At 45.9% G+C, this 23,211-nt stretch overlaps 1 protein-coding gene across 1 annotated transcript in view; it reads right to left on the reverse strand.

Annotated features, from left to right (window-relative positions):
* The window catches only part of HMGA2 (high mobility group AT-hook 2), a gene marked incomplete at its 5' end in the record, with an annotated part of 109,913 nt that overhangs the window by 17,976 nt on the left and 68,726 nt on the right, over positions 1-23,211 (reverse strand). The window contains one exon of the mRNA XM_084290606.1: positions 2,428-2,460. Within this exon, the coding sequence (XP_084146732.1) occupies positions 2,428-2,460 (33 nt within the window). The remainder of the gene's footprint in view (positions 1-2,427; positions 2,461-23,211) is intronic.

Raw genomic sequence — 23,211 nt, forward strand, 5'->3', positions numbered from 1 at the left:
GAACTTCCATGTAGTCCCCATGTTTATATAATTTATCACTATTTCCTTAGACAGCTCAGATTAGGAAGCCTGCATGAGCTCATGTTCGTGTTGTTAATTCTGAGTCTGTACCTCCCTCCTTTAAAGGGAAATTCAGTAGTGTAAAAAGACAACGGAGAAAGGCAACCGGACTCCAGTGAAAACCAGCAGCATGAAGCTCCTGGCCATCCCAGGAATCGCACTGTTTTACCTCTTCTTTCTTTTAGCCTCAGGAAGACTTGCTCACAGCAATATACATTTTTTTCTCTGCTGCACACCCACAGCCAGCAAAAATGCAATGTTGTGTCAGCCTAAGTGTGGGAGCAGGGCCTATTTAGAGCAGGAAGGGTTAAAGACAAGTCAATGATTTCATTGAAAATCCCTCAGGCCAAGGATTAAAAAAAGAAATGTTCTCTGAGTGAAGACATGGCACACAAATAATTTAAAGACTGTAATTTCACTAGTTGTGTTGTGATGACTGGGGATTGCTAAAAAGCCTTCTCTCTCCTTTCATGCATTCTTCTGTGCCTCCTCGTTTTCTATGCAAACATTTCCATTACTAATGGGACTGTCAAAGGGCCTCCTTTTCTCTCTCTTGCCCTCCCCAACCATGGAGATGCTGCAGAGGCACCGTGCAGCAGCAGCTGTGGCTGAAACACCCTGTGGCATCCCCACCAGTCACCGTTTCGGGAAATAAAGGACAAGAAGGTCTATACAGGGAATCCCGGCGCTTTGGTTCAAACTCCTACATCATTAAATCTGTCCTTACTTTGTTCTGCTACCAAGCGATGAGTCCCAGGTCCCCGCTCCATCCTCTGACACCCCACCTCAGCCTTGGTCCCAGGCATTTCTTCGTCTCCCATGCCAGAGCTCGCACTCGATTAGCATTCAAACTAAACACTCAGGACTAAGTGCCTGTGGAAATGGAGGTGCAAGCAACACTATGGGCAGCACAGTTTCTGCCTGGCTAGAGGCAGGGCTACAAGCTCCAGACCCCTTTATCCTGCCGACCCCCATGGGCATGAGCTCCCTGCCACCCACCGGGGGTACCGGCAGTGCAAACAGCCCCCATCTTCACCTCCTGGGCTTGGCCTCCTTGGCACAGCACGATTTGAGCCCCCCAGGTGCCATGGAGGAGACGGCTGGCTTTGTGCCCACCGACAGATTTACTACCAGGCTGCGGGAGGAACAGCATGATTGTGGCCCTAGCAGTTGAAGGATGTAAGTGAGACCAGGGAGAGGAAATATCTTTTATTAGACCAACTCGGCGTGTTTTGAATTGTGTGTTGCAGTCAGAAGGTAAGTCCTCGGGGACAGTTGCTGCATTTCTTCCATAAGCTGGCCCAATAAAAGACATTATCTCTTCTTGCAAAATTTACCTTACTTCAAGATACTACCACATTCATCCTGAATGTTATCTCTGCCATTAGGAGGCATTAATATCATAGCCAGCCCCACTCATTCACCACTACTGTGAGTGTATTGATTCCTTTTGCAGAAACCTGATTCCTCTGCATACTTTTGAGTGTTGCATCATCTCACCCCTTCAACTCACAGCTAGGATGTTTTCTGTTTCTTATGTAACAGCTCTTAATTCAGATTACGGGAGACATTACAATAGTGTACACTGTACAATACTGTATTAAAACCGTACGGTAGAAAAACAGAGGCTTCTGAAAGCGGACCTCTCTCCAGAAAAGCAATGAACCTTTTCTGCAGACCTGCTCCCATGCCCACATACTCTTCTCTGCTGCAGCATACATAACAAAGTGGCAGAGTTGGAATGTTTTTTGTTTGTTTCTTTGTTTGTTTTGACATGAGTGGGCTGGGGAAACAAAATGGAAGAGAAGACCATAAACGCAGTGTTTGGTTTCATTACACCTTAGCTTGCACTTTGTCCAAGGTGTTAAAGAAGAAAAGAAGAAAAATGCCATCCAACAAAAGATCCTCAAATGTGTTAGTATTTAAGATGGTTTAATTATCAAGTTCAGCCTATTTTTTTCTGTGGATTTAGAGACTCGTCTATACCAGTGGGGAGAAGGGTTTTACACCTGTGTCCCCCCTTCCTGCAAGCAGCCCAGGCTCATGGTTGCCCAGGGTGCCCAGCTCAAGCTGGACTGGCACCAGACATTTGTGTGGCTGTGTTGTCTTCACCAGGTGGAGGTTGCATAAATGACATTTCTGAGGACATTTCTGAGCAAGCATCTTCCACTTCAAGCAGTTCCACTGCTGCCTCCTCTCCTTCCTGAGGGCCACCACGTGAATTGTCTGGGTGGTTGTGCCAAACAAGCCAGCAGCTATCCTCCATTTCATATTATTGATGCATTTCCCCTCACTCTTTACCGGTTTAAATACTGAAGACGTATTCAATTTAAGATAGAGTAAGGAATTTAAAGCATTTTTTCTTACCTGAGCAGGCTTCTTTTGAACCACTTGTTGAGGCTGAAAAACGAAACAAAAGCTTGGTGAGAAGCAAAATTTACTGAGGTCATTTAGCAGTCATTTCACAGGTGCTGGGAAAAATAGTTTCAGCATAAGAAATAAAAACACAGGCAAAACCCACAATCAGAAATGGAGTGATGAATGTACCCTGGTCTCGCACTTAGCCTCTCCTTCATGTTATCTATGACCTTACTCTGAAGTAGTTCCTACTGCTGTGGAACCAGAAGAATATGCTGAATTTGTGTAATTAAAACCAAAGTGATACCTAACGCAGCATGTTACATCTTCCAGCTCTTCCATGGTACTGCTGGATTTACTTGGCTGCATTACATACCAGACTGCGAATGTCCTAGTTTTGAAACTAGAGTTTGTTATCTCCATGGATGCTGATTACTCTTTTCCCCCACTCTTTTGACCACGAGCTGTAGGGAAGCCCTCCCTGCTGGCCACGAGGCTCGGGCAGAGAGGTGAGGAATGTGTTCCTGAGCCAGGGCTTCCCACCCAACCACAGCCATCCCTGCTGAAGCCATCAGGCTGGGGTGGGCAGCATCTCTGGTCCCTGGGTGCTCTGGTTTGGAAGCTGTAGCTGAATGAAAGCACTGGATGTGATTTTGGGGATGCCCATCACCAGGCTGCTTGGGTGCGTGGCTAAGGAGAGACGGGGCTGTGTCTACCTGCTTGCCCATAGCCTTGTGGCACAGCCACAGGGACCTCAGCAGCAACCTTTTTCTGGCTGCCCCTACCCAGGAGCAGGAAATATGGTCCTCAGGAGAGTCAGGAAACCCACTGAGGTGCCGGGGCCCTGCATCCAAGCCCCGGGGAGGAGGAGGAGGATCAGTTAAGGAACTAACGCCTGCACGCTTAAAATACACCACGGTTGCTCTGCTGATGTGACCCCTGTGGGTGCTAGGAGCAGCACGAACAATAAGACCACAGATAAAGGATGAAATCCCGACACCATGAGCACAAAAGGGCTTTTCTTACTCCAGTGGGGAAAAGCTGCCTGCCTTCCCCCTCTCTGCCCCCCAGGATTTTCTGTTTTCAAAGTACATGAATCGCACCCAATGATTTTCTTCCTGCCCTTCCTTCCTGCCTGTTCCTAATCCCAGCCGTGATTTTAGTGCCTCACTTGGGCAGAAGCCAACATGCCGTCCCTCTGGATAGCCAAAACCCTAATTTTCATGACAGTATAGTAGGAAATAACTGGAATATTTCTGAATAAACAGTTTAGTGTAACTGGCCTTTCAGAGCAATATTTCAGTGGGAAGGATCAATGAAAATGTAAATTAAATGTAACTGATTCAATTCAGACTGCCCACCACAAGCGTCCCATTTTAACAAGAGATGCTTTGTTTATTTTCAGTCATTTTTTCTAATTCAGCGGAATCCTATTGCTGTTTTATTTTTTGTATCTCTGCCTCAGGCTCCAAGTTCTGCTCTCGAATAAATATGAGAGGGAAAAAAAAGCGATGACTGGGTCCGTCTTTAAACTTCAGGGTGGATCCTTTTCTTTTCCATTAAACTCCCTCGCAATGGAGAAGCGATTACCCAAGCACACATTTTATTGATGCCTTCTCCAGGTGGACTGCAAGCCCTGAACTGATTACGGGACATTTGCTGCCCTTGGACAAAGGAATTATTTGTTTCATAGGAATCCCTCGTAATTACAGAGTTCATTGAGCTCCTCGGTAATCTGAAGTGCTTTTCCACTTTATTTTCTTTTTCTTGCCTGCTGATTACACCTGTGCACGTGTTTACTCCCAAGCCACATGAAATCTGTAGACATTCTTAGCGGCTGACTGTTTTCTCCTGTTCAGAAATCCCCATATATTTTTGGCTGTGTGCTCTGCATTCATGTGACTCTCACACACTGTAGCTCAATGAAATCTTCTGAAAGGGCTGCCAACTCACCAAATTTTCCATGAATTAGGTCCTGACACTTCAATGAGAGGAAAGACAATGTCTGAAACAAGGCCAGCCCTGGCTTTCTGCCTAGTATGTGTCAAAGTAATTCTACCAGCTGCCCTTCTACACAGCACTTCATACTTTTCAGACCACCAGAAAGCCCCTTGAATACTTTCAGTGATAGCTGGGGCTCGGGCTGCCAGTGTGTTTTCCCAGCCTCTGGCACCCAGTGGCTCCAGACTGGACCTAGAAAGTTTTTGTGTGTGTTTGTTTTGTTTTGTTTTTATTTTTATGAATGGCTTTCGCAGGGGACTCTGACTCGAGCACAATACTATACAGCCATTCATAAAAAGCAGAGGGAAAATATTGTACTTTGCCCAGTTGGAAACTGCCTGTGATACTGACCAAAGCTCGCAGGAATCTCAGTCATTCGAGATCTTTGCTATCTCAGTGCTTCATGTCAAGAGCTCCCTGGCAGCGTCTGCTTGCTGCCAGCGAGGTTTCCAGCAGGGAACAGCGCATGTTGTGCTTTCTCCCTTAGATGGAAGAAGCGGAGCTACGCGGGATGAAAAGCAGGGCTCAGCCCCTTGGCCGGCGCTAGCGGCACGCAGCACCGACACACTGGGAGCCGTGCCCACGCCTGCCAAGCTCAGGGCTGCGGCGTGTGCGGGCTGAAGCACGGCAAGCACGGCGAGGGCTGGCACCCAGGGGCACCACTGGTCCTGCTGGTGATGCAACCAGACAAACACTCCCTGGGTAAAACCAGCAAGGTCCTATCCTGCCAGGATCCCTGTGTCTGCTCACTCAACAACCACGGCACTTGGGGCAGCCCAAAGCAGGAGAACTGAGGCGGACAGGAATAATGAAGTCTCCTAAGCACCCCCTTGATTTCTATAACCGTTGTGGAAGCGACGTCTTTGGGAACTGCTTGACACACTGTGGATACAAATGCATCTACTCACTGAGTCTTGTGTTCACAAAGAGAGTTAAGAGATCTTTTCAGAGACACCTCTGATCTGAAAGGCTCTTGCAAATGCATGTTTGACTAGTTGGGAAGAAAGGGAATCCGTCTTGGTTACGGAAAAGATTGGAACCACAAAAAAAGACAAGGACAAGAGACTTTAAAGAGATGCCTCGGAGCAAAATGAAGTTGTACGTGAGACATGAGAGCTCTGAACTATTATATATCCCTCCAGGAGACTGCAGAGTAAGATGGCAGCCCTCCTGCTCTGCCAGAGGCTGGCTTGCTTACCTAAGTGATCACACATAAGGGGAGCTGTGTGAAACACACAACTTTCACATTTTACTTTTATCCCAAGTTGGAAAACCAACTATTTTACACTGAAACTGTATCAGCTGAAATTCTGGGTACCTGAAATCAAACTTTACTGGTTTATGTCAAATACAAGCGCAGGACAGTCTCAAGCAGCTTTCTTAAATCTGTTTTGAGGCAGAAAGACCAGGTGACAGTGTTGGAAAAATCCTGTGACCACGTCATTTAAAAGCCTACCGTCCGAGAACAAATCCAAAATACAGCAGAATGCATGTTTAAACTACTATGTCTACACTAGCTAAGACAAAATACTGTAATTTAAAACTTTGTGATAAGATCTCTAACTTTGAAGAGAAAAAAATTAACCATGTAGAGAGCAATGTACACAAACCTTTTGGTGGTTTTATCTTTGGCTGTAAGGTTTGGAAGTTCAAAGCCCAATTGTTTATCTTCTACAGCACACATCTTTCACTGCTCCTCTGCCACCTCACCCCTCTATTTATTTTCAAATTCTGTCACTTTACCCTTTGTCAATATCCTAGATGTGTCCTTGCAGACAAAACCTTGTTCAGGCACTCCTTGTCTCTGCCAAAACCTGTATCATCAGATAACTTTTCTCTCTGTTGGTAAATACAGACACCGGTCAAACAATTTCTCTGCTTCCTACACAAGAACAAAAGAGCCGCCTCATGTGACGAGTCCATATTCATCTTGTACCAGCAGCCAGAAGTTGTATCAAATTCAATTTGTCACACCTCTCCTTCTCTAAAGTGCTTCTTCTTACCCTTTGACTTTTCGTAGCCCTATAAAAATAAGGATGGCTATGGGTAAGTCTATGTCAACCAGGACGAACGACGCTGGAACACATTTTTAATGATCGGAGATAAAAGCACTGGCCTGCATGCAAATCATTCACCTACTGCTGTGCCTGAAGCTCCAAGGGCACGCCGCACAGTCACGGTGCTCCTAGGTTTTGTGTCTGCGTCTTCCTCTTTAAATGGGGTATTATGAAGATGTTTGACTGATGCTTCTTGGCAACAGTGACTCTCTATTTTATTCCCACAGCTTGACACAGACAAGACATTCGCATGGAGGTAGCTCTGCTGGTGAGGCTAAATGACCGTGATGGAAACTAATACCCAGTTAGGATGACATTTATAGTGCTGACAGCTCAGTGTTGCGCAGAGATCATTAAAATAATTTCATAGGTCACCCAAACACTTGTAGTTCTAAATTAAAAGATGAGTAAAACCATATTTAGACTTTTTGTCTACATATCCTAGAAAAATCAGGAAGTTCATATTATACCAGTTGAAACCAATATAATCCAAAATAAATCATGTCTTCCAAGCAGTTCCATATGACAGCATAATAACTACTGTTCTGCCCTACAGCTTTAATTGGTTCGAGTCCAGCCTTTCCCTCACTCCTCGAGCACGCAGTGCTCCAACGCTGGGACTGGAGGCCCACAGAGGCTGTGAGAGCCTCCTCTCCTCTCAACAAAAGCAATTTCCAGCTTCACGGCCACCAGCAGGACTCCACCACAGGCTGTGTGGGGCAGTGAGCCTGCCATTCACTGCTCCTATCCAGGTATGCTCACGGCTTGCTTTGGAAATGATCTTCCCTTAGAGGGGCGAGGAGAAAAGCTTTTCACAGCATCAATAGCGAGGGGAGGTTCCCTCTCCGCCCAAGCAGGAGCTGCTCGTGTTTTGGAAGGGCAGGTTGTGAATTCTCCTGCCCACATCGCATGTTTGCAGTCAACTGGCAACCAGGGCGTCTGTGTATGCACACTGCTGTGGGTCATTAGGATGTAACAGCAAAACCATCTGGCCCTAAGAGTTCAAAGGAGATTTCACAGTCCTCTGTGCAGTCTCATAAATGAAGCTAATAGTAATCTGTGGAGAATTTTGGCAAAATCTGTGGAACTTTTATTCTTTATTTTCTATCCTACTTGGCACTGCTCTGAGTTTTTAATACCAAATACAAAGTCAGGTCATTCAAAAAATATTTATTAGCATATTAAACTGACCTCCCCTGACTGCTGCTGGAAAACCCTGCAACATCTCAGGAGCTGCACCAATAACTCTAGCTGATGACAAAGTAAATAGCACTTCTACTCCACTTGTGGAGGGGAGCAGAAAGCATCACAGTTTTCCAAGTACACAAAGTGACATTTAATAGCTATTTGACTGGCACTGAAATCTTATATTTTACCTGGCAAATTCAAAACACATTGCTTCAAATTACTCTTTTGGTAGCCTGAAAATTCAGGCACTGGCATCTATATCCAGTCAGGTACGTATATATGCAATGGAAGTCAACCAACTGATGCCAGCGGGGTTAGGATTTCATATGTTTTATATACAGAAAGCTACCTTCACTACTGCAAGTTTAAGGTTGCTACTTTTGCAATGGTTTTATGTTCTGGGAGTATAAAAACTGTGAAAAAAATGTATTAAAAATCAAATTCTCATTTCTTCTACACTAGTACAATCCACTATTTTTCAGTTGCTTTGACCCAGCCTTCCTCAGTGGCAGGCTTCCCACCACAACTAGAGATCTTGGAAATACAAATGTAATGGTTAGAACAGGGAGAGGAAAAGTGTCATTTTTCTTCATCTGATAGCTGAACAGCTTAGTTCAAGCACAATACCTTGTTGAGTTTATCAAGGATATAAGCAAAATTCAAAGTACAGTAGTTGTTAGTTCAATGCTCTTGATTATATTAATTTTTATAATCTTTCAGTTGATATTGGGTATATTTCCGTAAAATACTTAAGGTAGTGCAGCTTATGAAATGGGAGGAGGGGGAATGGTTTTAAACTAAAACAAGGAGATTCAGGTTAGATGTCAGGAGGAAATTCTTCACTCAGAGGGTGGTGAGGCCCTGGCACAGGCTGCCCAGAGCAGCTGTGGGTGCCCCATCCCTGGAGGTGCTCAAGGCCAGGCTGGATGGGGCTTTGGGCAACCTGGGCTGGTGGGAGGTGTCCCTGCCATGGCAGGGGGATGGAGCTGGGTGGGCTTTAAGGCCCCTTCCAACCCAAACCATTCTGTGATTCTCTGGTTCTATGAATGGACCTTGTAGCCATGGTTAAATGCTATATGCAAAATTTCCATCGCTGTACCTAGCTGAAATCTATACATTTGCTGTAGTCCCACATTTCAGCTGCAGGAGGATCTGTTGCTGCTGACTGCTCTTCAGAGACACCTCTGCTCTGTTGGGCTCCCCTGTTACTTCGTTACCACCCATCATGTATTTGATAAGCTTTCTTGATGCATTTTATACAGGCTTCGTTCAGCACCCTGTGCATTTTTCTGCTAAAATATTGAGAAGCACTTTCTGCCTGTCAGAGTAATTCTAGTACACAATTTAGCACTAATGTTTTCTTGATAAGCACCTAAGGAACTTGAGCTGACTCCTGTTAAACGAATGTCATATATACCTGCCTGTTTATAACCCCCTGCACAGACAGGCTATTGAGAAACTCAAAGGGGAGGTTCATTATTTATAGTTATAGTGTAAGAAAAAAAGAATACATTTTAGCAGACAGAAATAAATGATAAGTTATTTGCAAAGAAACCTAGCTCTCATGATCCAGGGGTATAAACTGGTCAGGAACTACTTAGCTTTATACCTTGCAGACCTCTCCACACAAGTAACTATTGTGCAACTGTTTATCTCCAGACTATCTTGTCTGTTTTGATACAGCAACCCCTGTGTCCACCATGAATCTCTCCTGACCCATATGGAAATAATTTTTGACCACTCCTAAATAGGCGAGATTTGAATTGATGACCTGGAGGTGAAAAAGTGCCATATCACATTACCATCCGGTTCCAACTTCTGTTAGAGTGTCTTCCCTCTCTTCTTGCTCTGGCAGCTCCCACCATACAGACCAAAAAACCAGGGTCCTGCTTCAGAGACCATTCCTGGTGGTAGCACCAACAGTGGCTGCCTGGAGCCCATCAGGGCTGCAGGACTGGCCTCTGTGGCCTCATCTCTGGACCTGACTGCCAGCAGCTCCTGAATCTCCCTGAACTTTGCTCTGGTCTCCAGTGAAGTAACACAATAGGGCGGTAAAGTCCCAAACCAGACCTGCAAAATCGGCTACTGTTTGGAAAGTAAACACTGAACTTCAGTGTTTTAGCTGAAAATAAAACTATTGCCAGGTAACATTTATCTTTCTGGGCTTTCTCATTCTCCTCCTCATTTTGAGGTCACAGAGACCTTAACTCATTTGGTAACAGTGTTCTTGCGTCACACAGAAACTGGAAAACATGCACAGCCCGTTTTGCACAATACAGGCTTAGATACGAATAATCAAATTCATTTCCAGGTCTATGACAGCCACTGCAAACGAATGGCCTCAGTTTAGAGCTAGGGACAGAAAAAGACCTTAAGTGGCAGTGACGGAAAGCAAGGAGCAAACTCTGCTCTGCTGGGTAGCCCAGGGATTGCAGCAGTGTCCTGGCAGGGAGAGGTGACAGTTCTGCCCCACTGCCCATGTCTCACCACAGTGCTGCCCTGGCCACACTGCAGCCCGAAGCTGCACTTCACAAGAGTCCCTGAAAAACATACTGTTTCTGTGCATTTTGCAGTGATGTGTGACCCAGGGGGATGCGACACCTCCGGGCAGTGCTGAGGCTGCCTGGGGTGGACACCCAGCAGTTACACCAGGCAAGCACTCCCTGCACTTTCTTAGATGCACAGAGCCAGGTTGTGAGCACACCAAGCACCAAAGCCCTTAGGCTCACAGGGAATTGAGTGTTTGATTCTACTCATCTTCTGCTGATGAGTGCTTTTCTTCATCTTTTCTTGCAAAGCAAAACCCCTTTTGGATCTGGGAAGCTCCTCCTTGTGTTCTCCTGAAGGACTACCCTCACACCCTTGGGTGCCCAAGCACTTGGCTGTTGTGCGAGCCTGTCCCAGTGGGCCCTGCCTAGAAAACCTGCGGGCTTCACCCACAATGGAAAACAATCCAGCCCAGGTGCAGCCTGGTGTGCATCCTTACAACCTTTCCTCCTCCCAGACGGAGCCATCTCTTCCACACTGCCTGGAGGAAGAAGCCCCAGAGCCTGTGCTATTTCCTGAACCTCTGCACTGGCAGAGGACAAGACAGTGCCGGAGGGCAGGCTCCCAGCTGCCAGCACAGACAGTGCTTGAGGCTGTGCCCAGGCGCTGTTCAGACACATCTCCAGACCCTGTCAGGAAGGAGGAATCTGTCCCCTCATCAGCTCAAACTGAGGTAAGGACACAAGGAACCCAGGCAGCCTCTTTTGCATATCCATTTCTGACCCTTTAGAAATGGGAAGTATCTTGTATAGAGCATATGTGGTCATCCCCAGGCCTGGCCCTGAAGCCCTGCAGGAGCTTCCCCATCCCATCCAGCCCATTCCCTCTGTGACCTCCCATTGCCCCGTGATGGCTGGGCAGGGGTTTCCTCCCAAGAAGAGGCACACGGCGTGAGGAAGGCGGGTCGACTGTGCCTCGCTGATTTTCTGCAGCTGAGGATCTGGCCTGAGGCACTTCTCTTGAACTTCTTTGTCTGAGCACATCCATTGGTAGCCACATGGTTGGCTGGGGATGTTTTTGTACGTCTGGGATACACAGATGTCTGATAGCTGTCTGTCTATCGAAGAGATTTGATAATTATTACTGCCTCCAGGAAACTGATGCTGCTAAGAGTGTCTGTCAGAGAGTCCAAACAGCCTGCTGACATCCTGGCACAGTTTCATAAAGAAGTCAGTGTCCAAAATAGAAATACATTTTCTATGTACTTGAAATATACCAGGGGCTTGGTGGCGAGTTGTTGTAATTAATCCACTTCCTGGCCTGATATATTTTGGGATCATTCTGGTGCATGGTATGTTAAATACTGAACTCAGTTCATACTGTTGGTTTTGAATGGAACTTACATTCATTATGTCCAAATGAGTGATTTGTAGGCACTCCTTGCAAAGCAGAAAAAAGCTTTGGATTGCATTTCTGGTGTGCTTTTACCGTTCACTCAGTAATTTCATCATACACGTCACTGTGAAATCTGCAGGACACAGTAACACATTTTAAAGGTGACAGCAAAACTATTTTCTCTTATTCAGCTAGAAGTCATTTGCTAAAAGACTGCAAAGACAAAGTCTACAATATCGTACCATCAGCCTCTTGACGGCAGCAGAAATATGAATAATGTCTGTGTGCACACTGCTCCTGGTCTGAAAGAGAGAGAAAGAAGGGGGGCAAGGGAGAGGGAGGGAGAAAAAGATGCTGCTGTTGATATTCCTCATGCCATTTTGGAGTTGTGCTATTTACGTCCTGGACAGATTGAATTTAGCCCAGCCTAGTAGAGAAGAATTTTAACCCTAATTTTTAAAGGACAATTACCTGACTGTCTAGCTACAGTTATTTAATAGCCTTTTGGAAGCTACAACTGACCTGAAGATCCTACTTGCTGCTCGGATCTAACAGACATGAACATCAAAGGTATGTGAGTTAGGTATGCATGCAAATCCCCTGCAGCTTTTTTCATCATGGTGCTGCAACCCAATACCCCAGCGGGAATGCAGTGCCTACAGCACCCCGACACAGCCCCGCTCCCTGCCACAGCTCGCAGGGGTCGCCTCGCTCACGGAGCACTGTACACACCAGGAAAGCAGCCTGGCTTTAGATGGTACAGTTCTTAGGGACGTTTTTCCAAACGCAGTTCATTTCTGATAATCAGGCTGCTGTATACTTGCTCTCAATCCCTGAGATTTTCCCTCAAACTTTCCCTACTTTGCTGTTGCTGTTGTTTCTTTCTAGGTGACAAAACAAGCTGATTTTTTGCGTTGCAGAAAAACAGAGTAAAATCCTGTCCTTGGCTAAAACACATCCTTAGTTGCAGAGTCTACCCAAAGAGGTAAATGCTTCCATCTCCCAGCTAGTCACATTTTATTTTGATTGGACCCAATGTGATTTGGGAGGTGCCAGACAGGCACAAGTTGGTAGCATCTGTGGTTAGGTGGTCCTGGCAGCAGAGGTGAAATCAGCTTGCTGGGTGAAGGAGAAGGATAGCTGGCCTCCAGACGCTGCTGTGGTTGGCACAGAAAGACATATGTCTTCTGGGGATTAGGCTATACAATGGGTAGCCAGTTTGCTCAATTTGCAGCTGGACGTAATCCGCCTCCACAAGCTCAGGTATTGTACAAGCATGGGAGTGCTTAATGGCAGCTGCAAAACCATTTTAGCATTGGCAGCAGTGTGCCAAGGACACCCTGATACTCCAGGTATTAACAGGTAGGGAAGATACAGATGGTGGGGAGCAAGGTCCTTCTGCTCCCAAGCACCTCAATGTCCCCGTGTCCCCTGCCAGCAGCTTCCCAGCCCAGTGTCCAGCAAGGCTTTATCTTGAGAAGGGAGCTGGGGAGCACAGGGTGCACCCTGAGGTGAGCTCTGCAGGCAGCCCCACGGACACTAGAGGTAGCTGTGAGCCCAGTGCTCACTCCGGCAAACCCCATGGCCAGCAAGGAGGCCACCAGTGAAGGAGGGAGGGCCAGCATTTGAGGGAGACGTGAGGAAACCAGAGTACAGCTCGGGACAGTGTGTGTACACCTAGCAGCTTCTGGAAGTCTTTGGCTGGTAGGAAACGGTGCTGGAATTTTGTGGTTGGGTCGTGTGGTGGGAAAGATCCCAAGGGATGGATGGAGAAATGAAAAGTGGCCAAGAGAGATGGTAGGAAGGAGGGGGCCAAATGCACCACACTCTCCCCGCTTGCACACAGATGGGAATGAGGTCTCTGCGCTGCTCAGGAAGTGCAAGAAACTGAGAGGAAACATAGAAATACCTTATTCGTATTTCTTTTTGTCCACTGCCATAAACAAGATGGCTGTGTTGTCCTATTTTTGGCTTCTGTTAGGCTCTTAAGCATGTTAGTGACGTGTGATTTTGATCTGAGTGATGAGGAAGTTTGGATGGAAGGACTGTTTTTACGTACCAGTGGGTTTTCAGACTTTAGGATCAGATATGTTTCATAGGCTTTGTATTTTCCAATCATGAAAAAGAAGGAAGAAAGAGGAAGGCCCCTGGACTGCACTGCCTCGGGGGGCGGAGGATCACACCCCTAGCCGTAAGCAGAGAAACAACCTGCCGCTCCCGGCTGATGACAGCCGGACCCGCAGGAGCTCGTGCTCTTCCTGAAGAAGAGCTCAAGCGATCTCTCAGCACGGCAATCTGTGCAGAAGCAGGTCTGCTTCAGCTCTGTGGTTAGCCTGTGCTGGCAGCGGGACAGCCAGGACATTCACTGTTTGTTATACAAGCACTTCAAGAGGGTGGGGGACAGTGATGGGATAAGGAGTTGCCCATGCCTCTTCGCCTTTCATCACCTCCCAGGAATGTCTGCCTTCAGGGCTAATTTAGATGCATTTACGTTAATAAATGTGTGGCCTTTTCAGCCACGTTTTTTCACTTTAATTCCTGTCTGCCCTTGCTGGCACATGCCCTTGGCAATTTGCGGTTGTTTTGCTCATTCGGCATTGTATAATTGTCCTTTATTACTGAATCTAGATATTTTTTTATGGTTAAACAAATGCAGAGCTCATGAAAGTGATATAGCCTAGCTCCATTTTGCTTAGTAAACACTGCTTCTTTTTTTCTTTTTTTTTTTTTTTTGCTTCTTTTTCTCAGTCAAAAATGCAACACTTTGCTAACTCTAAACTGATTTGCAAGCCTGAAACTGATGATTTCATAAGTCTTCCAGATACACCATCATGGTTCCAGAAAGTTTCCTGACTGACAAGAAAGCCAAGCCAGGATTTCTGTCAGATCTCCGTATCAGGATATTATTAAGAAATGTTGTGTACCTAAGGGGGAATCCCCCCAGTATTGTGCATGCTCCATATGGTTCCTCGCACCGCACTGTGGTGATGTTCTCCCTCTCCTTACTCCTAAGTGCTATGAGACCTGGTGACACTTTTGGGCTGCAGCTGGTTGAAACATCCCTTATAAAGGTACTCGAGATGTCTATGTCCAAGTCCAACCATGACTTAACACATGAAGACACTTTCACATCCACACTCATCCCATGATAAAATGATGGATGATGTCTGTGCTCAGACCAGCTGAGACAAGATCAGATGGATGAATAACAGGATCCACATGTCTTTGAAGACAGAGCACAGCAGAAAGATGGTTGCTTTTCTTTGCCTTTAGGAAAGAGGATATAGGATAATTTCACACTGTTGATAATTTTGGCAGGGAGAATCCAGCCCATGAGCTTTAATCAGCCCTTCCATAGGAAATAGTCGGTCCATTTGTATTTTTGATCCATTGCTCACGGCACTGTCCATTAATACCTGGGATTGTGCTTGCTCCCCAGCTGTCTGAGCCATGCTACACTCCAACTACAGGGCTGCCAATGTCCTGGAGGAGTCTTCAGCATGCAGAGGTTACATTCCTGGAAATGCTTGGGATGCCAGTAAACCATGGAGACTTTAGGAGCAGAATGCATAATGCATTCACTGATTAGCATCGTGTCATAACACAGATGGAGACAAGTACATCTAGTTCCTGAAGACTACAGAACTAATTTGAATCTGAACCTGACCTATTGGTACAGAGCACACAAGCAACTCCAAGCAAAACAAACTGGGAAGTGCCTGGACACCACAGTGATGAACATGTTTGCCTATGTCCTCATCAGTATTACTCATAGTACATTTTCTCCTTTTTTCCAAGAACATTTTTCTTAATCCTCAGGGCTCCTTTAGAAATGGAAACCTAACACATTACCAGGTGTCCTGTGGGAGACCTGTGACACTGTGTAAGGGGTCACACAGGTATTTTTCCTTGGCTCAACATGGACATTCTTACAAAAAGCTTAAGAATACATAATAAATCAGATAACCAGCAAAGATCACAGTATTTAAATACATAATCTTATCTCTGAGTATCCTATTCACCTCTGCAGACCCTGAAGTGATTTCCATACCAGAAGTAACTCGGGAACCTGAAAAAGGGACTCGTGTAACTCTGCACTGAAATCCAGCCATTCCTGGGATGAGATCTGTCTTGTTTTAGCAGCACAAGACAATGTAGCATACAGCTAGGGAAGGAGGTAAAGAACACCACATCCAGTGTGAGCGGCAGGGAAGGAAGGATGTAATTACACAAATTGGAATCTGGCCAGGACACTGGGGTCAAAACCTCGACTCTTTTGAAAAGTGCCATGGGAACTCTAATGACCACAAGTGGTCAGGGCCTTGATTTTATATCTCATCTGAAAAACAACACCCCTAATGACATGGTTTTCTTGAGCACCATGCAGAGGTATTCATCCTAAGTGAATTTGAAAGGAAAGTGCATCCCACTGCAGCAGCTAGGTGTCTTGGGAGGTATTCATTTTGTTTCCCAGTTAATCTATATAATCTGATAGCCCAGGGGACATGTACATGCCCCTTTCCAACACTAGTGTCCAAACAGAACAGGACATTGTCACAAGACAGAACTCTGTTTATGTTGGATGTATCTACCACAAACTCAGATCACAACCCCACAATTTTCAAAATGCCAATACTCATCCATGATCCTTTCATGACTTGACTTGTGTTATCTCCAATGTGGATCACCGAGTTTTTAAAATATTAATGTCTACTAACCAAAAAGACAACTTTCTGTTGTGATATTATGCATCTATTGTATTCTTCATTACTTTAGGATATGAACACATCACTGACTTACAAAGCATTTTAAAAGTCACCACCAGCTAAGCAGCAATAACAGACTATACAGATTTTAGCCTACTTCTGATGGGAGGATATACAGCATCACTTTACACTTATTTTACTAAGGTAAAAAAAAATAGTACTTAGCAGTGAGGACAGGGTAGCAAGCCAGTGTACAGGTAGTCACTAACACTTACCAAAGCTCAGCCAGGATGCTGTAACTCAGTCGTACATTAAACACCTCAGATTAGAGATTCTGTCCGTATCTGTTCTTACAGATTTAGAGAAAGGAATTTAGTGCCAACGCACTGAACTGGCTCACAGAGTTCATTTTTAACACTTTGAATTCTTAAAATCAAGTTCAGCAACCTACCCACCTTGTACAGATTCTGTCTGGTACAAACATCACACAATTTTCAGCAAGCCACTGCTGTTTCTAGGGCAATTCTTCAATTCTGTCAACTGAGAGCAGATCCTAGCAGCAGGTGCCTCCATGTACCTCTGCATGCAGGCACTTACCTCCCCAATAGCTCATGAGCTATCTGTCTCACGCTGGACTATGTACTGCGACCAGCAGTGTGACTGGAAGGAATCAAATCCTGCACTACTGGAAACAGAAAAAAAAACACCAAAGCTGGCATTTCCACTTTGCCCAGCAAATGTTGCCCCAGCTCCTCAGCTTGTTCCTGTTTTCCCATGGTACTGCACATCTCTGCGGCAACAAGCATTGAACCCAGCAAGTCAGGCAGAAAGACTCTGGGGCAACAAGACCTTCCTGCCACGTTTGTGGAATCAGGGAAATTTACTGTCCCTACACTGGATGCTACGCTGATCTCTTCACAGAAAAAACACGTACTACAAACACAAAAGACTGATAAAAGGTGGGCTGTGAAGAAAAAAGGTCCAGAGAGATGAAACACTTAATTGTAGGACATGTTGGCATCAAAAACACCACTGAATGCAGGCTTTGTGGAACTAGTCTATACCTCTATCACCATTCCCAAGGCTAGGCTGGATGGAGCTTTGGGCAACCTGGTCTGGTGGGAGGTGTCCCTGTCCATGGAAGGGGGTTGGAACTGGGTGGGCTTTAAGGTCCCTTCCAACCCAAACTATTTTGTGATTCTACGAGAGTTTGTCACCTCCATTCAAATGCCACCTGTAAGAAGGAATTCCCCTGGGCACATTTCTATGCAATCTGTGATGGACTCCAATGGCTTGTCCTGTGCAGGAGGTCACATCTGATACCATGTGGTCCCCTCTGGCTTTAGCATCTACAAATCAAAGGTCAGATACTTCCATCACCAATATAACAAGCAAGAGCTATTCTACAAGACTCTATCTTGTAGATTCTATCTTGTGGAATGACTACCAGGAGGGTTTCTTTGTCACAAGCATTTCCTTGTGCTACAGGAGCATACATGCACTTTCTGCAGAGAAATTAAATAATAAACTATCATCAAGGAAAGTTAGGGAGTTGACAGAAAATCCACTAAGACCAGCTGCACATAACTAGAAATCTCAACTTTGTTTGAACAACCTCACAGAAGCAAACCCCACTCAAATCAACTGGGTTGATAGCAAGAGTAAGAGTGAGGGAGCGCACAGGATGGCTGTACTGGAAGAAAATGGATCTCGGAGGTTCCACAGGATGAGCCAAGGCATTATAAAGGCCCTTCAGCCCTGAAATTATCTTTAACACAGGGACATGCAGCAGTCTGTTCAGAAGAAATGTAAAACCAGTTATCACTCCGTGCTTTAGATAGGTACCGGAGACAGCATTATGTACATGAGATAGCCCTAGGTGGTTTTCACTCAAACGAGAAATGAGTCTACACGATATGATCTACATGAGGTGGAGATTAACAAACATAATAGCTCATCTCCTTTTTACAAAATCAGGACCAAAATCTTGTGATTTTTTCCTGCCTGTAACCAAGCACAGATTGCCCTGTTTTCAAAGCAAAATCTGTTCAACAGAAACACAAGCGTGTTTGCTCCTGATCTTACTGTTAGAAGCTCAAGTTAATCTTTGTCTGTTTTTCCAGACATATACAAGTGTCAGTTAACTTGTTACCCAGATAATTTTTACTTATTTAATAATACTAATACCATTAATTATTCCATAATATATGCTCATGCCCTTAGAAGTAATTGAACTTAACGCTAAGTGTCTCCTTGTATTTCCTTTCTGACACCGGTGTTTCTGCAAAAAGAGCTGCTGCATCTTAACCACACCCCCTGCCCACAGCGTTATAAAACAACAAAGGCAACAAATACACAAAATCCAAGCTTTCCCTTGCTTGTCACTTTATTCAGTTGACTGTCCTCTCATTGTTTCACTTTAATTGCTGGAGCTTGATACCATACTAATTTTCCTCCGTCAGTTCATAATATCAATTTCCCTGAAGGTCAGAAACAATACATCAGGAAATACCACCTGCTATTCAGGGATATCGCAGGAAATTTGCATTTCCACTTTGTAAAGTGTTATTATTTTGGACTGACAACCCACATTATTTCATTATCCCAAAGCATTAGGATCCCTGAAAGCTGTAAAGAGAGAGAGAAAGAAAGAGAATCGGCATCCTGGCTGGCCTCCCGCTAGCATTTCATGGTCATTAACAATCAGAGTGGGAAGACAAACAACTTGTTGCTGAAAGATAGGCATGCCTTACACACAGCTCGTACTGTCACTTCGACACAAGCATGGGAGCAATTCAGCCGCTTCCTCGGTCTCCCCCAGCCCGGTCAGCCCTCATCCCGGGCTGGGTTACTGCTTGAGTGAGTTCCTCCATCCTCTGCGAGCTGCGCTGAGGAATGAGGTGGCAGACACAGCCAGAGGATTTACTCTCTTGCAAGCATATGGGAGACTCGGGCGCAACTTCTGCAGGGAGTTGAACAGCTTCCTTCCAGCATTTTATTCATTGGGTGTGAAAATGCAACGTTTTGGGACCATCAGCAGGGGAAGGCAAGCTGCCCGCTGCCAGGTGACCACAAGCCTTGCAACCTACACAACAGCTGTAGCGAACATCCCAGAAAACAAACTTCAGCCCTTAAGCATTTCCCCCCTTGGGGTATTTGAGCAGCCATCCACACAAACCCTAGCAGCTTTATTACCTTAGAATTTTTAGCATAACCTTGAGGGATCGGGCAGGAAGGAGGAGACCCATCAGAGGGAACCTGCACTCCCACACATTTGCGATGCCTTTTCTACCCAAGATGGAGGATATGAAACTTCAGCAGCCCTTTTCCCAGCTCCTCACCGTGCTCCCACTCGCTGGGAACGGCCATGCCCTGCAGGGCAGAGCAGAGTTACCTGCTCACATCCCATCACACACACTTCAGGAAGCATGTGCTGCCTGAAATGTCAGGGCGTTTGCAACCACCTGTCGCTTCTCCCAGGGAGCCTGCCCTGCGGCCCTGAGGCTTACCTAACAGCGAGCATGAGGCAACTTGAACGAAGGTAGAAATGTGCCCCCAAAATGGCTTTATTTAGCTGTCAGATTGCAGCTCCGTGGCTCAGGAGGAAGCGTGACTGTGGGAACTTTCTTGCGCAGTTTCTTCTTGGCTGACCGAACGTATCCCAGAGATTTCACTTTTGGAAGGAATGCCTTGAAGTGATTTTTCTTTCTTTTTTTTTTTTCTTTTTTTTTAATGGTGAGTGTGTTTCAAGACGTATCTCTGTTTCGAGCTGCTGAGGGAGGGCAGTGAGCCTTACTGGCCATAGTAAAGGAAACTTTATTTCTGGCTGGTTGCAAGGAAGGGCACGACTGAGGCTGAGAGCCGCTGCTCCGCCAGCAGGTCCGAGCTGCAGAGGCGGCGCTGGCACAGGCAGCTCTGAGGATGCCCAAAATTACACGAGATCGGTTTGCTCCTCTGGCCCAAGGAGAGGAAATAGGAAGAGGTATAACATTACTGTGCCCTCTCCAGGCAGCCAGGACCACCTCAGGGCAGCTGGGAGTCAGCAGCCGACGCGGATGGTGAGGTGGTGCTGGCGAAGCAGCACTGCGAGCTGGCACGGACTCAGGGGCTGCTTGCAGAAGGGCTGTCTTTTTAAAACTGCAGACTGATAAAACTAATGACTGTGTTGAGAGATGCTCATAAAACACTGAGTCACCCCTTATTCAATTAAGGAAGCTGTCACTGCTCTTTCAAAGAGGCCTGAACGGGTTATTCCCCTCTATGCTGTGCTGAACTCCAAAATATCAATTTGCGTGACACTTGGGATGACCTGGGCTGGCAGTCACAGAGTTCAAAAGGTGAGGAACACCTCTCAACAGGAGTAAACAGTGACGCACATTTAGAAATAACCCTTTCAGTTACCATCAGCCATTTGTTACCATCTCCTGCCTGGGAGCTTTTGTGCTAAAAAGCTACCTAGGAGGGATGGCAAGAAATGACTGTGAAACAGCCCCAGCCGCCTTCAAGGCTGATGTAAAGATCAGGAGGAGGAAAAATGCCAGTGTTTAATATTTAAACAAAAAAATGTTTAATTTTTAAACATTTATGTTCCTTTTATGATTGTTAAATCAATATTAATACAGAATGTAAACCATTTTATAGCCCCCACACAGGACTCCCCCACTGCTCCTTTCCCAGGAAGTCTGTTTTGGAGGAAGATGAGCGCTACGTTACCATCGGGAGGTTCAGACATGCAGGTCCCAATAAATAACTCCAGAGCCAGGCCCACAGCCCTTCTTCAGACACACTGCCTAACGACTTCAGCGAGAGCTCTGCCTGAGTAAAACCAGCAAGTTTTGGCCCATTACCTTCAAATGAACAGGACTGTTTATTTGTGGTTTGAGGTGCTTCCTCCTGTCTGAGCTTTCAGCTTCCCAGGCTGAGCCAAAGAGGTACTGTCCCAGCTTAAAGGGGGCTTCCTGCCTTCCCCTGGGGCTGTAGGCATGCTCCAAAAGGCTACCAAAATATCCTCTTGAGTTGTGTGGCTTGCATTCGTATGGGCCACCCCTGCCTTCACCGACCAGAAGCAGCTGGTACACATGAGATGTCTTGACAATGAGCTTTGACTGAATTGGAAAATAAATCTTTCACCAATGCTAGCCTGCAAAGACAAAAATCTTCCTGTACCATTCTTTAGACCTCATCCCCTCTGTGAATTATGCGTGCTAAGACCACTTCTAAAAAGCCCTCATAACCTGTAGACAAAAATCAGGACAGTGCAGAAGAAGAGGAAACAACAGCCAGCAGCCACGTGTGCACCACTAATTTACATGAAATTGCTGCAACAAGACCTTCCAAAAAGCAGCCTCTAAACACTTGTGAGCAACTCTCACACCAATCCACATCACAGAGCTTCTTGCTCTGCCCGTTCCCTTCCTCACAGATCCGAACCTCATTCCTTCGTCCCACAGAAAGTGCCACACACCTCTCCCTCCAGCCCTTTTCCTCTTCAGGCTGCCCCACAGCTCCCCTCCTGAGCGTCCCCCCATGAGGTCCTCGGGAGGGGGCCACGGGGAGGAAGTGGTTCTGACATGTATTTTAGTGATGTTTTAAAGCATATGGTCTGAATGCTCCGAATGCCATGGAAGATTACTGTCACATGTCCCAGCCCACTGCGTATCTGTTGACACAGTATCACCTTTCATAAATTGCTGGATACCATTTTCCCATCAGCATCGCTCTAAACACAGGAATTACAGCCAGGACACAAATCCAAACAACCCTTATATGCTTAATAAAATAAATAACAATCAGCCTTTTAAGCGTTTCTCCTTTAAAGGAATTTTCCTTATTTTAGATCAAACACTTCTTGGGATTCACGCTAATTTGTAGTTACCAGTGCCATAAATAACTAACACAGAGCAAAAAAAAAAAAACAAAACCACACACACACTAAAAACAAACAAACAAAAAACAACAACCAAAACCAACCACAGCACACAAAAATCATGCTGATTTCTATTTTAAAATTTTGAAATAATCGCTGATGCCATGCTTTGGGTACTGGCACGATTTTTGAATGAATGCAAACAAAGCAAGATCTGCCTGAATGCATCAGCCCCCCTAATGCATACTTAGCATAGCTCCGGGTCAGCGGAGCCAGACCAATTTACACCAGCTCACCAGTTGGCCAGTGAGGTTCACATGAGTGTGGTATCTCCGGGCACCTCCTCCTTCCCCTTGGTCTCAAACTTGTGAATGGGTTAACGCCGCGGACCTCGGCGTGCCTCTGAACTCTGCTGACTGCTTGGATTCGGTTCAGGTCATGCAAGAGCAGGCTGGGAAATGCACACGCACCTCTGCCACCTCCCCCCTGCTTTTCACACACTGATGGAGAGATAATGTCGGCTTTTTGTAGGAAAACTGATTACTGGTACACCAGTTCGGTGTCCAGTGTAAAACACTACATTTGGTGGTTTTCCACAAAGATAAAATCTTCTGAAGTAAGCAAGTGCTTTCAGTTTAAAATTTAGTTTTTACCTGAAACCCAATTTTCTGATGAAATATGAAACAGAAACACATCTACTAGTGTCAGCAGTGGCTAGCAAAGCTTTATGTTCTGCTCTAACAGCACACTCCTGCGTGCTTCTGCTCCTGAAACCCGTACCCTTCAGTCCCCACACGTCTGCTTTCAGTATGGCTCCATGGATAGAGACCTCACTGGCTCAGCCCCCAGAGCACCCCACTTTTGTCCTCATCACTTCAATGGAACATGTCAGAATAAATTAAACCATTGGATTTGCCTGTTCTACCTGTACAAGTAACAAACAGTGCTGTGTTTGAGGGCCAAACGTAAGCCAGTTGGGGACGTGCAGGACAAAACCAACACCTGGAGGCTGGTGGTGAGAACTGGCTCGTGTCACATGAGCTGCCACACTGCTGAGAAGGGCTCCACGAGGAAGCCACGTGTGGAGCCCCTC

Source organism: Netta rufina (genome assembly GCF_964035555.1).
Source record: "Netta rufina genome assembly, chromosome: 1".
NCBI lineage: Eukaryota > Metazoa > Chordata > Aves > Anseriformes > Anatidae > Netta > Netta rufina.